General features: G+C 49.7%; 1 protein-coding gene across 1 annotated transcript in view; it reads left to right on the forward strand.

Moving 5' to 3' along the window:
- The first annotated feature begins 49 nt into the window (after positions 1-49).
- Positions 50-17,122, forward strand: part of LIN37 (lin-37 DREAM MuvB core complex component) — a 26,815-nt gene continuing 9,742 nt past the window's right edge. Inside the window, exons 1-7 of the mRNA XM_077456389.1 lie at positions 50-181; positions 4,815-4,917; positions 8,552-8,627; positions 10,468-10,518; positions 12,667-12,696; positions 14,551-14,633; positions 16,552-16,703. Of these exons, the coding sequence (XP_077312515.1) occupies positions 4,884-4,917; positions 8,552-8,627; positions 10,468-10,518; positions 12,667-12,696; positions 14,551-14,633; positions 16,552-16,703 (426 nt within the window). The 5' untranslated portion in view covers positions 50-181; positions 4,815-4,883. The remainder of the gene's footprint in view (positions 182-4,814; positions 4,918-8,551; positions 8,628-10,467; positions 10,519-12,666; positions 12,697-14,550; positions 14,634-16,551; positions 16,704-17,122) is intronic.

A 17,122-nucleotide genomic window follows, 5' to 3' on the forward strand; every position in this document is an offset into this window, starting at 1 on the left:
GCCTCGTCCCACTCTACACCCTGAAGAACCAACGTCATCACGCACGGCGCACCCTGCTACCGACAGTGATTGGCCGGAGGGAGGTGACCGACGCTAAGATGGGCCAATAGCTACGCCCTGCTTAGCAAGGCGATCCAATTAGGAAGCACGGGGCGGGGACAGAAGAGGAGCGGGTTTTGAGGTGAGTTGAACATCGGCGGCGGACCCCGGAGGGGGGAGGGGAACACCGGGGTCATAGTAACACACAAGAGACCCCTTTCTATAATCTGACACCTCCAGGAGCCTCTGTTACACCACCTGTCCTGTGTGCAGCCTGAGGGGTGAGACTCCGATTTTCTGGGGCGGCAGTGTGTCACAGCCCCGCCTCCTGACACTGACTTAGCTCCTCCCCCCAGGGCCTGAAACATGAGACTGTCAGAGCTGTGTGTTTACGTCTCCCCCTCCATTGGAAGGCTGATTTCAGGTTTCGGCTGGTGTGTGGGGGATTCAGTTATTAGACGATGTCACTTCCTGTTGTGGAGTGACAACTCAGTGTCCCCGACTCCCAAATGTCTTCCTGTGTTGTCACCTTCTGATGGCGAACACTTCCCGCCCCCGATCATACGTGTATATGTGTGGTACCGGCGTCTTCCCGGTCACTGTATACGATCGGGAGCTTCCCAGCCAATCACAGCTTTCCTCTGATCGGGAAGCCCGCCTCCTTCCAACATAGCGCACCTTCACCATGAAAAAAACAGCGATTTGTACCTGACTCCGCCCCCCCGTATACACACTCTGTATATGTGCAGGGGGCGGGGAATACCTGGGGGAGGGGAGTGACCGCAGGATAGGGATGGTTCAGACCGCACTCATGTAGGAGGGGGGATGGGGATTTATTATAATAGATGCTTCACTAAGGCTCTCATCTATGGTGAGTGTGACTGACGCGTTTTGTCACTCAAGTCGCATCAAAGTAGTGCAGCAACCTTTATGTCTCCAAAGTCACATGCTAGGGTTAGTAGTAATTGTTGGGGTCATACATCTTAAGCCAAGTCTTTAACTCTAACCCTTGAGCCTAACCTTTGTCCTTAACCCTGGTCCTTGACCTTAGTCCTTGACCCTAACCCTGGTCCTTGACCTTAGTCCTTGACCCTAACCCTGGTCCTTGACCCTAACCCTAGTGCTAAACCCTGGTCCTTGACGCTAACCCTAGTCCTTGACCCTGGTCCTTGGTGCTAACCCTAGTGCTTGACCCTAATCCTGGTCCTTGACCTTTAGTCCTTGGCGCTAACCCTAGTCCTTAACCTTGGTCCTTGACGCTAACCCTAGTCCTTGACCCTATTTCTTAACCTTAACTCTAGTTCTTAACCCTAGACCAGCCTTTCTCAACCTTTTCAACACAGAGGAACCCTTGAAATAGTTCTCCGGTCTCGGGGAACCCCCTGCTACAAATAAAAAAATCTACAACTCATGATACATTAGTGTGATGGTCGGTGGGAAGAATGGTCCTCACACTTGTGGTCAGTGGGAAGAATTACCTCCTTACAGATAGCTGAAAGGTCAGTGGTGTCGGTGGGAACTTATCTGAGAGGCAGAAATGGCCCAATGCTGAAGGAACCCCTACAACCTCTGGAGGAACCCTGGTTGAGAATCACTGCCCTAGACCTTAACCCTGGTCTATAACCCTAGACCTTAAACCTAGTCCTAGACCCTTAACCTAGACTCTAGTCCTTAACACTAGTGCTTAACCCTAGTCCTTAACCCTAACTCTTGATCTTAACCCTAGTCCTTGACCCTAACCCTAGTCTTTGACCCTAACCCTAGTCCCTGACCCTAACCCTAGATCTTAACCCTAGTCCTTGACCCTAACCCTAGACCTTAACCCTAACCCTAGATCTTAACCCTAGTCCTTAACCCTAGACCTCAAACCTAGTCCTTGACCTTAACTCTAGTCCTTAACCCTAACCCTAGTCCTTAACCCTAGACCTTAAACCTAGTCCTTGACCTTAACCCTAGATCTTAACCCTAGTCCTTAACCCTAACCCTAGTCCTTAACCCTAACCCTAGACCTTAACCCTAGGAAAAAATCAACAATTGGTGTTGGGCTCCAACATGAACTCAAAATGAACTAAAATGAAAGTGCTCTAGTGCATAAATAAATATATGGGGTAAACACACAAACTGTGTTAAACCAACAAGTAAATTATACAATAAACTTGTAATATATCCAAAACCTAAATTACGTAGTGCAATCAAAAATCCATATTACTAATCATATGATCTCAACCCTAGTCCTTAATCCTAGCCCTAGATCTTAACCCTAGTCCTTAACCTTGGCCCTAGTCCTTAATCCTAACCCTAGATCTTAAAGTGGAAGTAAACCCATGGATTTAAACAGTTAAAAAAAAAAAAGGCATGTCGGGAATGCTAACTGCGCATTGGCTGTGCTCTCAGCCAAACTATCAAACCATCCAATGGCTGGTGTCATAACGAATCACATGTGCAGCACCATAGCAGTTGAAGATTAAACAGAGGCAAAGATGGCAGCTTCCTTGGCTGAAAACGATAGGGGAGTTTACTTCCACTTTAACCCTAGTCCTTAACCTTGACCCTAGTCCTTAATCCTAACCCTAGATCTCAACCCTAGTCCTTAATCTCAACCCTAGTCCTTAACCTTGGCCCTAGTCCTTAATCCTAACCCTAGATCTCAACCCTAGTCCTTAACCTTGGCCCTAGTCCTTAATCCTAACCCTTGATCTTAACCCTAGTCCTTAACCTTGACCCTAGTCCTTAATCCTAACCCTAGATCTCAACCCTAGTCCTTAACCTTGGCCCTAGTCCTTAATCTCAACCCTAGATCTCAACCCTAGTCCTTAACCTTGGCCCTAGTCCTTAATCCTAACCCTAGATCTCAACCCTAGTCCTTAACCTTGGCCCTAGTCCTTAATCCTAACCCTAGATCTCAACCCTAGTCCTTAACCTTGGCCCTAGTCCTTAATCCTAACCCTAGTCTTTCATCCTAACCCTAGATCTCAACCCTAGTCCTTAACCTTGGCCCTAGTCCTTAATCCTAACCCTAGATCTCAACCCTAGTCCTTAACCTTGGCCCTAGTCCTTAATCTCAACCCTAGTCCTTAACCTTGGCCCTAGTCCTTAATCCTAACCCTAGATCTCAACCCTAGTCCTTAACCTTGGCCCTAGTCCTTAATCCTAACCCTTGATCTTAACCCTAGTCCTTAACCTTGACCCTAGTCCTTAATCCTAACCCTAGATCTCAACCCTAGTCCTTAACCCTAGTCCTTAACCTTGGCCCTAGTCCTTAATCTCAACCCTAGATCTCAACCCTAGTCCTTAACCTTGGCCCTAGTCCTTAATCCTAACCCTAGATCTCAACCCTAGTCCTTAACCTTGGCCCTAGTCCTTAATCCTAACCCTAGATCTCAACCCTAGTCCTTAACCTTGGCCCTAGTCCTTAATCCTAACCCTAGTCTTTCATCCTAACCCTAGATCTCAACCCTAGTCCTTAACCTTGGCCCTAGTCCTTAATCCTAACCCTAGATCTCAACCCTAGTCCTTAACCTTGGCCCTAGTCCTTAACCTTGGCCCTAGTCCTTAATCTCAACCCTAGTCCTTAACCTTGGCCCTAGTCCTTAATCCTAACCCTAGATCTCAACCCTAGTCATTAACCTTGGCCCTAGTCCTTAATCCTAACCCTTGATCTTAACCCTAGTCCTTAACCTTGACCCTAGTCCTTAATCCTAACCCTAGATCTCAACCCTAGTCCTTAACCCTAGTCCTTAACCTTGGCCCTAGTCCTTAATCTCAACCCTAGATCTCAACCCTAGTCCTTAACCTTGGCCCTAGTCCTTAATCCTAACCCTAGATCTCAACCCTAGTCCTTAACCTTGGCCCTAGTCCTTAATCCTAACCCTAGATCTCAGCCCTAGTCCTTAACCTTGGCCCTAGTCCTTAATCCTAACCCTAGATCTCAGCCCTAGTCCTTAACCTTGGCCCTAGTCCTTAATCCTAACCCTAGTCTTTCATCCTAACCCTAGATCTCAACCCTAGTCCTTAACCTTGGCCCTAGTCCTTAATCCTAACCCTAGATCTCAACCCTAGTCCTTAACCTTGGCCCTAGTCCTTAACCTTGGCCCTAGTCCTTAATCTCAACCCTAGTCCTTAACCTTGGCCCTAGTCCTTAATCCTAACCCTAGTCCTTAACCTTGACCCTAGTCCTTAATCCTAACCCTAGATCTCAACCTTAGTGCTTAACCCTAGTCCTTAACTTTGGCCCTAGTCCTTAATCTCAACCCTAGATCTCAACCCTAGTCCTTAGCCTTAATGCTAGACCTTGACCCTAGCCCTAGATCTTAACCCTAGTCCTTGACCCTAACCCTAGTTCTTAACCCTTACATCTGGTCCTTGACCTTAACCCTAGTCCTTACCCCTAGTGCTTAACTTTAACTACTTTGATGCTACTTGAGTGCCAGAGAGTGTAAAGTCGCACTCCATGAACAAAACTGTCATACCTTCCTATTAGCCAAAAAAATGTGAAAATGCACTTGCATTTTTGGTGCGGGTCCATTGAAGTCTATTACACACAAAACGCAATCTGTTGTGTAAAAAAAAAAAAAAAAAAATAAGTCCCGGACTATTTTCTAAGGAAAAAAAACGCATCAGCTTAAAAACGCACAGATTTGAATTGGATCCATAGGAAACCATGTTAAATGGACTGTAACGCACTAAAAAAACGGATAGGGGTGAACCTAGGATAAAATCTCACATTGCATATCTGTGTACAGAGGAGGGGCGCTGACGTCTGATCTGTCTTACAGGTGACACTGGTCCTTCCTGGAGGAATTGTTCAGACGTGTCACCCGGCGAGGCTCCGCTCTGTGCCCGCCATGTCGCTCACAAAGGTGAAGGTGGAGAAAACAGGTGAGGAGGATGTATGCGCTGTGGGTTTGGAGGGGGCTACAGGATTTTTATCTGGGGGGGAAGGGGGGCTGTACAATTTTTATCTGGGGTGCTGTGAGGTTTTTATTTGGGTTGGCCCAGGCTAAATCATGGGGTGTACGGTTGAGAGAGCTGAAGGGGTTAAAGGCATAGTTCACCTTTACCAAAAAAAAACAAAAACAAAAAAAAACACTGTACGCAGGCAAGTGGTGTCTGTAGATAAAAACAAACTGTGCAGCTTTGACCATAGTTGAATAATGCCCTTGCTATAGGCGTAGGCCATTTACGTACCTCATGAAGCCTGACAGAAAAACTCCCAAGGATGTCATCACCCCGTCCTGCCATGTTGCTAAGACACTTCCGGCTGCCGCTGCTCACCTTCAACATCACAGGAGCGAGCTCGCAAATGCTGAGCTCAGAGCTACTGCAACAGGGAAGAGATTACGAAGGTGAGCGATAACAGCTGGAAGTGCCTTGTTGCTAAGACACTTCCAGCTGTTAGGCCGCGTACACACGCGCGGACTGTTCGCCCAACTTTGTCCGTCCAACAGTTTCGGCAAACAGTCCGCTCAAAATTAGCATGGACGGACATGCCCACACACGACGAACGAACAGTTTGCTGAAACCGTGCGCGATGACGTGAACGGCACGTACGACGGGACGAAAAATACGACGTCCTATACACTGCATTATAACTTTCGGCGTGTAAATCCTTTCTGAGCATGCGCGGAACTTAGTTTGACGAACAAGCCTACACACGGGCGGACTGTTCGCTCAAACAAGGTTTCAGCGGACAGTTTTACGGAATTTCCGAAAAACCTTGTTCGTCAAACTGTCCGCTGAAACTGTCCGCTGAAAGCCCACACACGAGCGGACTGTCCGCCCAAACACTGTTCAGCGGACAAAGTTGGGCGAACAGTCCGCCCGTGTGTACGCGGCCTTACTGTTCACCTTCACCAATCACAGGCGTGAGCTCTTTCTCTCATTCAAACCCTCTCACATGTACTTTGTCTCCCCTGCTGCAGTAGCTCTGAACTCAGCATTTCAGAGCTCGCTCCTGTGATGCTGAAGGTGAGCAGTGACAGCTGGAAGTGTCTTAGTAACCAACATCCTAGCAACGAGTTTTTTTTTTTCAGTCAGGCCTCATGAGAGCTACATATCAGTGCCACCTCACCAACGCCTATGAGTGCAGCCTCATCAGTGCCACCATATAATCGCCCATCCGTGCAGCCTCATCAGCGCCCATTAGTGCAACATATCAGTGCCGTCTCATCAGCGCCCATCAGTGCAGCGTATCGGTGCCACCTCATCAGCACCCAACGGTACCACCGCATCAGCGCGCATCCATTTAGTGTATCAGTGCCGTCTCATCAACGCCCATCAGTGCAGCGTATCAGTGCCACCCCATCAGCGCCTATGAGTGCAGCCTCATCAGTGCCACCATATAATCGCCTATCCGTGCAGCCTCATCAGCGCCCATTAGTGCAACATATCAGTGCCGTCTCATCAGCGCCCATCAGTGCAGCATATCAGTGCCACCTCATCAGCACCCAACGGTACCACCGCATCAGCGCGCATCCATTTAGTGTATCAGTGCCGCCTCATCAGCGCCCATCAGTGCAGGGTATTAGTGCAGCCTCACTAGAGCAGCCTCATCGGCGCTCATTAGTGCAGGCTCATCGGCGCCCATTAGTGCAGGCTCATCGGCGCCCATTAGTGCAGGCTCATCGGCGCCCATTAGTGCAGGCTCATCGGCGCCCATTAGTGCAGGCTCATCGGCGCCCATTAGTGCAGGCTCATCGGCCCCCATTAGTGCAGGCTCATCGGCCCCCATTAGTGCAGGCTCATCGGCCCCCATTAGTGCAGGCTCATCGGCCCCCATTAGTGCAGGCTCATCGGCGCCCATTAGTGCAGGCTCATCGGCGCCCATTAGTGCAGGCTCATCGGCGCCCATTAGTGCAGGCTCATCGGCGCCCATTAGTGCCACCTCATCAGCGCCCATCAGTGCAGGGTATTAGTGCAGCCTCACTAGAGCAGCCTCATCGGCGCTCATTAGTGCAGGCTCATCGGCCCCCATTAGTGCAGGCTCATCGGCCCCCATTAGTGCAGGCTCATCGGCCCCCATTAGTGCAGGCTCATCGGCCCCCATTAGTGCAGGCTCATCGGCCCCCATTAGTGCAGGCTCATCGGCGCCCATTAGTGCAGGCTCATCGGCGCCCATTAGTGCAGGCTCATCGGCGCCCATTAGTGCAGGCTCATCGGCGCCCATTAGTGCAGGCTCATCGGCGCCCATTAGTGCAGGCTCATCGGCGCCCATTAGTGCAGGCTCATCGGCGCCCATTAGTGCAGGCTCATCGGCCCCCATTAGTGCAGGCTCATCGGCCCCCATTAGTGCAGGCTCATCGGCCCCCATTAGTGCAGGCTCATCGGCCCCCATTAGTGCAGGCTCATCGGCGCCCATTAGTGCAGGCTCATCGGCGCCCATTAGTGCAGGCTCATCGGCGCCCATTAGTGCAGGCTCATCGGCGCCCATTAGTGCCACCTCATCAGCGCCCATCAGTGCAGGGTATTAGTGCAGCCTCACTAGAGCAGCCTCATCGGCGCTCATTAGTGCAGGCTCATCGGCCCCCATTAGTGCAGGCTCATCGGCCCCCATTAGTGCAGGCTCATCGGCCCCCATTAGTGCAGGCTCATCGGCCCCCATTAGTGCAGGCTCATCGGCCCCCATTAGTGCAGGCTCATCGGCGCCCATTAGTGCAGGCTCATCGGCGCCCATTAGTGCAGGCTCATCGGCGCCCATCAGTGCAGGCTCATCGGCGCCCATCAGTGCAGGCTCATCGGCGCCCATCAGTGAAGAAGAAAAATTACTTATTTTCAGAACTTTATAACCGAAACTAAGAAAAAAAAAAAATCTGTCTTTTTTCGCTTCTTTAGCAAAAAACCCAGTAGTGATTAAATGCCAGCAAAAGAAAGCTCGCTCTGTCTCAAAAAATGTAATTTGGGTACAGAGATGCATGAACGCGCAGAAAGTTGGCCTGGGCAGGAAGGGGGTGAAAGTGCCAGGTTATGAAGTGGTTAAACACTGATGATTGGTACATTAAGGCTCCATTTACATCAGCGCGTCTCCTAAGGCGCACGATTTTGCAGTGCGACTTTGATCCGACTTTACCACAGTCGCATCAATAGTCGCCACCAAAGTAGCGCAGGCACCTTTTCAAAATTCGCTGCGACTTTGTCACACCGATTTATACGGGTGCCTTTGAAAAGAACGGGCTGCGACTTGCCGTGCGACTTTGTCTAAAGTCGCCTGACAAGTAGCACAAGTGTGAATGGAGCCTAAATTGGACTACAGCCAGCAAGAGATCACCTTACATAACCCGGTGAGGATCATTTCTCAGCCCGTCGGGTGATGCCTCCTATTTTCATGTTCTCGCTGAGACAGGGCAGCCGAAAAATCGAAAGCATCCGACTTGCTTCCGGGTGTGTCTGATATCTGAGACCCTCCCCTCCCCCTTACTGGTGACCCTGTAAAGTGGACCCGTGTTGTATTCCATGCAGTAATAATGTAACCGGCATGAACTGTGAGATTCTTACGTGTCTTTGTTTTTTCGGTCAGATTTGGAGGCGGCCAACGCCCGGAACCGCCTGGAAGCCATCCTGCAGGGTCTCCTGGATAGGAATGAGGCCGACAGGTCAGTCGCTGTCCTCTTATCACTCATTCTGCTTCTATATGGGGAATTCAGTGTCTGTCAGTCGGTGGATTCTACCGTATCCGAAAAAGGGGTGGGGCATGGTAGAAGGGGTGGGGCATTTTAGAAGGGGCGGCGCTTTCTTGCTTAAAGTCAATGTATTGCAGGGAATGCAGCAGGAGCTTTAAGATTTCTACTCCTAAATTGTCAATTATCAAAAAAGAATAAAAAAAAGCTGTAAGGCCCCCACAAAGGCTGTCCTATCTTCTGCCTGAGCTCATAGCTGATAGCAGACTGTAAGGCCCACACAGAGGCTGTCCTATCTTTTGCCTGAGCTCATAGCCGATGGCAGACTGTAAGGCCCCCACAAAGGCTGTCCTATCTTCTGCCTGAGCTCATAGCTGATGGCAGACTGTAAGGCCCCCACAAAGGCTGTCCTATCTTCTGCCTGAGCTCATAGCTAATGGCAGACTGTAAGGTACCCACAAAGGCTGTCCTATCTTCTGCCTGAGCTCATAGCTAATAGCAGACTGTAAGGCACCCACAAAGGCTGTCCTATCTTCTGCCTGAGCTCATAGCTGATGGCAGACCGTAGGGCCCTACAAAGGCTGTCCTATCTTCTGCCTGAGCTCATAGCTGATGGCAGACTGTAAGGCCCCCACAAAGGCTGTCCTATCTTTTGCCTGAGCTCATAGCCGATGGCAGACTGTAAGGTCCCACAAAGGCTGTCCTATCTTCTGCCTGAGCTCATAGCTGATGCAGACTGTAAGGCCCCCACAAAGGCTGTCCTATCTTTTGCCTGAGCTCATAGCCGATGGCAGACTGTAAGGTCCCATAGAAGATGACCTATCTCCTACTTGAACTCCTAGCTGATGGCAGACTGCAAGGCCCTCACAAAGGCTGTCCTATCTTCTGCCTGAGTTCATAGCTGATGCAGACTGTAAGGCCCCCACAAAGGCTGTCCTATCTTTTGCCTGAGCTCATAGCCGATGGCAGACTGTAAGGTCCCACAAAGGCTGTCCTATCTTCTGCCTGAGCTCATAGCTGATGCAGACTGTAAGGCCCCCACAAAGGCTGTCCTATCTTTTGCCTGAGCTCATAGCCGATGGCAGACTGTAAGGTCCCATAGAAGATGACCTATCTCCTACTTGAACTCCTAGCTGATGGCAGACTGCAAGGCCCTCACAAAGGCTGTCCTATCTTCTGCCTGAGTTCATAGCCGATGGCAGACTGTAAGGTCCCATAGAAGATGACCTATCTCCTACTTGAACTCCTAGCTGATGGCAGACTGCAAGGCCCTCACAAAGGCTGTCCTATCTTCTGCCTGAGTTCATAGCTGATGGCAGACTGTAAGGTCCCACAAAGGCTGTCCTATCTTCTGCCTGAGCTCATAGCTGATGGTAGATTGTAAGGCCCCATAGAAGATGACCTATTTCCTGCATGTGATCATATCGGACATATTACACACATTAAATATTTTATTAGCTACAGTGTATGAAAGCACCCTACCCTTTCCTGCTGGTCATGGGGTGTGTGTGTGTGTGTGTGTGTGTGTGGGGGGGGGGGGGGGGGGGGGGTGGAGGATCTCTTGATCCTAATGGATATAATCACGCAGTGCCCATCTTATTTCTGTTATTATTGGAAACTCTTGGCTGATCATTGACCTCTGTGTATTGTGTGTGTCGCCCACTTAGATTACAAACTCTAATGAGCAGGGCTCTCTGATTCCTCCTGTATTGTAATTGTACCGTCTCCCCTCATATTGTAAAGCACTGTGTAAACTGTCGGCACTATACAGTATAAATCCTGTATAATAATATAACTCTGTGTCTGGTTTCTCTAGGGAACAGATGGAGGATGATGGTGGAAAGGCCTCGGCAGACCCCCATAGCAAGTAAGAGAGGTTGGGGAGAGAAGAGTGCGGTGTGGACACATTAGATGTTTACTAGAATGATAAATATATGTTAATAAGATGACAAATGGGAAACCCAGACCCTGTTTGCCCAGGGCAGCTGAAGACGTCTTGTGGATACTGAGAATCTGACCCACATAATGACTGCAGTTTGAATTTATTTGTCCTAAAATGTGGCAGCGCCCCTTTCCTCCACCTGGGATCAAACCCTTTATAACAAGAGTGCTCAACCTGAGGCCTTCCAGCAGTTGCAGAACTAAAAGTCCCACGAGGCATTGCAAGCCGCCAACAGTTACAAGCATGACTCCCAAAGGCAGAGGCATGATGAGAATTGTAGTTTCCCAACAGCTGGAGGGCCACAGGTTGAGCACCCATGCTTTATAAGCTCTGTCGTATAGTATCAGAGGTTGCACAGGGCTGATGACATCACTCCCTCACATGACTATGTTGGGGCTTGGAAATTGGCAGCTCGGTCCCCGAGCACTGCACCTTGGAAGGTGGTCTCATGCGTCCTCATACCTAGAACCCCTCCAGGTATCTAGCGAGAGTTCCACAGATTAGCAGGGATGAGCAGCAAGGGTGAGTATGTATGTTTGTTTTTTTGGGGTGGAGGATGAGAGCTTTTAGGAGAAGAGAATCTGTCACTTTACTCTGAATTCGTGTCCCTTTAACCACTTGCCTACAGCACTTTTACTGCTAAAGAGCAGAAACATGTATGTATACATAACTGTGCATTTCTGCCTGCAGGGGGCGAGTGCGGAGTCGCAACAGAAGCTGATCTGCGGGTCCCGGGGGCTCAGTGTCCTCTGGCTCCCACCGATCATCATTGGTAAAACACGGAGAACTGAGATATGCAAATGTGAATGAGGCTTATCTCAGTTCTGGCAGAGGGGGAAGGGATGATCCTGTGTCCCTGGAAAGCGGAGACTAGAATCCATCTCTTCCCCTAGTGAAAGCACCACACAGTGTACAGAAAAAACACGGGCTCCTCCCATGTACGCAAGTATCACGGGCTCCTCCCATGCACACAAGTATCCTTATGTACATGGGAGGAGCCCGTGATACTTGTGTACATGGGAGGAGCCCGTGATACTTGTGTACATGGGAGGAGCCTGTGATACTTATGTTTATGGGAGGAGCCCGTGATACTTGTGTACATGGGAGGAGCCTGTGATACGTATGTACAAGGGAGGAACCTGTGATACTTGTGTACATGGGAGGAGCCCGTGATACTTGTGTACATGGGAGGAGCCCGTGATACTTGTGTACATGGGAGGAGCCTGTGATACTTATGTTTATGGGAGGAGCCCGTGATACTTGTGTACATGGGAGGAGCATGTGATACGTATGTACAAGGGAGGAACCTGTGATACTTGTGTACATGGGAGGAGCCCGTGATACTTGTGTACATGGGAGGAGCCCGTGATACTTGTGTACATGGGAGGAGCCCGTGATACTTGTGTACATGGGAGGAGCCCGTGATCCTTGTGCACATGGGAGGAGCCCGTGATCCTTGTGTACATGGGAGGAGCCCGTGATCCTTGTGTACATGGGAGGAGCCCGTGATCCTTGTGTACATGGGAGGAGCCCGTGATCCTTGTGTACATGGGAGGAGCCCGTGATCCTTGTGTACATGGGAGGAGCCCGTGATCCTTGTGTACATGGGAGGAGCCCGTGATCCTTGTGTACATGGGAGGAGCCCGTGATCCTTGTGTACATGGGAGGAGCCCGTGATCCTTGTGTACATGGGAGGAGCCCGTGATACTTATGTACATGGGATTTTTTTTTTGTTTCTTAATAAATTTGCAAAGATTTTAAACAAACTTCTTTCATGTTGTCATTATGGGGAATTGTTTGTAGAATTCCGAGGAAAATTATGAATTGAATCCATTTTGGAATAAGGCTGTAAAACATAACAAAATGTGGAAAAAGTGAAGCACTGTGATTACTTTCCGGATGCACTGTATATACTGTGTGTGTGTGTATATATATATATATAATGTATGCAAGTTTGAGCTGAGATCTCAGGATGGGAAGCAAATTCTCAGATCAGCAGTACTCAATAGTTCCAGTTCCAACCAGAATCTGCAGGCTTGTCCTAAATGTGTTCCTCTTTTTTTATGATTTCAGAGACTCTTCTCCTTCTGCAGCTGGAAAAAGGTAAATTTTTGCTCAAACTTCCTCTTTACACAATTAAAGTGAACCTGGAGGTGAAATCCCAAAAAACATCACCGGGGTTGTATTGCTTTCAGACTCTCCTGTACATCCTCAGCGATTTTGATTCTCGCCTCCTGATGTGACCCCTCTCCCGATATCATCACTAATTTCTATGAAGATTGCCTTTTTCCATCTCCCACAACTCGCTACTGGCTCATCACGATGATGGGCCGCTTAACCACTTACAGACCGGAAGATTTTCCCCCTTAATGACCAGGCCATTTTTTTTTTTTTTTTTTTTTTTTTGCGATACGGCACTGCGTCGTTTTAACTGACAATTGTGCGGTCGAGCGACGCTATACCAAAATAAAATTGACATCCTTTTTTTTCCCCACAAATAGATTTTTCTTTTGGTGGTATTTGGTCACATCTACGGCGATCTGCGATTTTTTTTTTTTTTAGCGGGACTGCAACTTTGCGACAGACAGATCAGACACTTTTTTTTTTTTACATTTTTTTTTTTTTTGGCACCATTTACATTTTATACAGCGATCAGAGCTAAAAAAAAAAAATAGCCGCTGATTACTTTATAAATGACACTGGCAGGGAAGGGGTTAACACTAGGGGGGCGATCAAGGGGTTAAGTGTGTTCCCTGGGAAGTGTTTCTAATTGTGGGGGGAGGGGACCAACTGGAGAAGGAGAGAGATCGCTGTTCCTGATCACTAAGCAGATCTCTCTCCTCCCCTGTCAGAACAGGGATCTGTCTGTTTACATTGACAGATCCCCCGTTCTACCTCTCTTTTCCGTGACCGGGTCCCCCGCCGTGCAGCAGGCGCGCACCTGCTATGGCTCTTAAGGGAGGCAACGTACACCTACGGCGATTTGCGGGAACGAGCCGACCTGCCGCAGTATAATGGCGGCGACTGGTCTGCAATTTTTTACTTGCAGTGCAGTGTCCTCGTATAACTGGTGTGGCAGTGATCAGGGACATTGATGACAGTATGTTAAAATAAAATAAAAAACAATGACCAGAGAAATACATTTTTTATCATAGTAACGCTACTACTCACAGGAAGTGATCAGGATTTTTACATTTTTTGTTTTTGTTTTTTACACACTATGAATATCACAATATTTTACTGAAATGAAATAGATTCATTCAGTGTTCATTGTTGTGATTAGCCACAGCTAATCACATGGCACAGGTGGGCTGTGATTGGCCCTTTCTGTAATGTGACCAATCACAGCGATCAACACAATAGTTCATAATGAATGGCGCGATTCAAAGCCATTTATCATGTACAATTGTCATGTGATCTGCTTTGATTGGTCACAGCGATCACATGGTACCGGCAGCAGGCCAGTATAATGATCTGTCGCCTGCTGTTTCCAATAGATACAGAGGGTGACAGATCGCGGCGGAGTGTGGCGCAATACTGGGGGGACGTCCTATGACCGGCCTCCTGCCTGACTGTCGTTTTACAATAGGCCGGATGGAAAGGGGTTAAATTGGAGTTCCAGGGTGGCTCCTCCTTTTTTAAATCGCAATGGCAGCTACAGTCCCCTCCTGTCGACCATGCTCTGTTGCGTTTCACCTAGACTGGGCTTAATCAGGGTGAAATGCGTCAGTGGACAAGGTTGGCGGGCAGGGACGGTAGTCGAAGCCGGGATTCCCTTTTAGACGATGCGCTTGATATTTACAGAGTGCAGGTCGTGTTTTCCCTAAACTAGTTCACTCCAAAAACGAAACTGTTATCGGAACTTTTGGGTTGTTACCGACCTTTTTAGATCTAAAAAATGTATTTGACTTCAACTCTCTGCATACCTTCCTCTCTCTCTCTCTCTCTCGCTGGTAGGCCACCAGCACGCCTTTCCCACCACCGACGGAAGAAGAGAAAAGAGGAAGATGGCATCACCGAAACCGGACTGCCCAAAGCCAGTAAGAGTAATGGAGAGTCAGCGGAATTGGGGGTGGGGCTTCTTAGAGGAGGAGGAGGGGCATCTGTGTGTCTTCAGCCTTCTGCCCTCTTATGATGTGCATGGGGGGGGGGGGAGGGGTTGACTGTTCATTGCTGTTCAGTTAAGGGACAACTTGACTTAAATAGTAAAATAGTCGCAGCAGTTTTGTAAAGCAGAGAGCTTACAATTCATGGAGGTCCGTTTCCTTCCAGCAAAGGTCTGAATCGCATGATCCTTCACATCACCCCCCCACCCCCGCTTATCGTGTTCTTACATCAGGGTCCTCAGTCCCCCCTGCATATCGCCATCCCCCCCCCCTTACAGGAAAGTCCCTCACTTCACATCCGTTTGCCCTTCAAAGTAGTTTTCTGAACCCCTCCCCTCCCCCACCTTCATTCACAGCCATATCCTCACCCCTCCCCCCAGAGCCATGTCCTCTACCCCCTACACATGCCCCCCCAGCCATGTTCTCTACCCCCCCTTCACATGCCCCCCAGCCATGTTCTCTACCCCCCTTAACTCCCTCCCTCCCCACAGCCATTTCCTCTACACCCTACACATCCCCTCCCCCGCCCGGCCATGTCCTCTACCTCCCTTCACACCGCCCGCCCCCCACAGCCAGGTCCTCTGCCCCCTTCGCCACCCCCAAGCCATGTTCTCTACCCCCTTAACTCCTAACTCCCTACCCCCCCCCATGTTGATGTCCCCTACCCCTTTCACATCCCCCCCCCACAGCCATGTCCTTGCCCCCCCTTTATGTTCTCTACCCCCTTTAACTCCCCCCCATCCATTTTTTCTACACCCTACACATACCCCCCAGCCATGTCCTCTACCTCTCTTCACACCGCCCACAACCCCCCCCCCCCACAGCCATGTCCTCTACCCCTTTCGCCCACAACCCCTCAAGTCATGTTCTCTACCCCCCTTAGCTTCTAACTCCCAACCCCCCCCACATCCATTGTCCCCTACCCCCTTCACATCCTCCCCACAGCCATGTCCTCTACCCCCTTCGCCCCCCCCCCCAGCCATTTTCTCTACCCCCTTAACTCCTAACTCCCTTCCCCTTCACATCCCCCCCCCCCCACAGCCATGTCCTTGCCCCCCACAAGCTATGCTCTCTACCCCCCTTAACCCCCCCCCATCCATTTCCTCTACACCCTACACATGCCCCCCCCCCCCCCACAGCCATGTCCTCTGCCCCCCTCCCCCTCAAGTCATGTTCTCTACCCCCCTTAACTTCTAACTCCCCCCCCCCCCACATCCATGTCCCCTACCCCCCCTTCACATCCCCCCACAGCCATGTCCCTCTACCCCCTTCGCCCCGCCCTTTCTTTCACATCCTCCTACACCACAGTCATGTCCTCTATCCTTCACCCCTCACATCCTCTGCCCCCCTTCAAATCACCCCCCTTCCTTACAGCCATGTCCTCTCCCCTCTGTGCTCTCTTGGTTTTGCTACAATGGGTACAGCATCTCACCATGTACTAAAAACAGTGCCATCCAGTGCTGTGCTGCCTCCCTCTCTGCTGTATGAGAAGGGCAGAGGCTGGGAGGAGAAAGCGGCTCCTTGACTGATGTGACTGCAGCGGTCCGGACTGAACAGTGACTCGGTCCGGATTCGGACCGTGGTCCACCATTTAAGGAAGCTTGCTGCAGTCAGTAACCTAGATTTCTCTCCGTTCAGTACTCGGCATAGAGGCAGTATGATTATAGTGATTACTCCGCTTATAGTGGCTAATATACTTCTCTAATATGATATAAATAATATAGAGCAGGCATAAATTGTGAAAGTCATATAAACAACTTCCTCAAGTGTTTCATAATAACTCCAGATATGTGCTCACTGAAAATACACCTTTCTATTCCCTTCAAATATACTGTGTACTCTTTCCATCCAGACACTTTCGTCATCCGCCTCTTTGATCGGAGCGTAGACTTGGCGCAGTTTTCTGAAGACACGCCCCTTTATCCAGTGTGCCGAGCCTGGCTGCGCAATGCGCCCGGAGCGAAGGTCCCCGAACGCCCATCAACGCCCACGCCATCAGAAGAGGTAACGCAGCATGGCTTCACTGAGGGCTGGCTTCTCTAATGCCTTATTTCATTTAAGCTGTTATATTGTTATATCGTACGCTTCAACCCCTTAAGTCTCTCCAGAAGTTCCGACCTATCCCAATGCACCACCGACTGGAACCCTCTGTTATATTGGACAACCGCGGTGTAAATATGGAGGGAGGCTTGCAATTAATTCTTTCATCCTCCAAACAAGTTCATAAATAATTTTAAAAAATGGAGTCGTCTGCTTCCAGGCTCCTAATCGGGTCACCTTCCCGAAAAGACTGGGTGCCAAACGCCGGGTAGGGGCTCGTCTTATGCCCTCTACACCAAACCAATCCAAGAGAAGTTAACCTGGCAGCACTCGGTAAAATCCACATGCCGAGACCTCCTCCGCTGACGCATTTCACCCGGAAG

The sequence above is a fragment of the Lithobates pipiens genome, unplaced genomic scaffold (assembly GCF_037356315.1).
Source record: "Lithobates pipiens isolate NorthernLeopardFrog02 unplaced genomic scaffold, aLitPip1_a1.2 Scaffold_27, whole genome shotgun sequence".
In the NCBI taxonomy this organism is placed as follows: domain Eukaryota; kingdom Metazoa; phylum Chordata; class Amphibia; order Anura; family Ranidae; genus Lithobates; species Lithobates pipiens.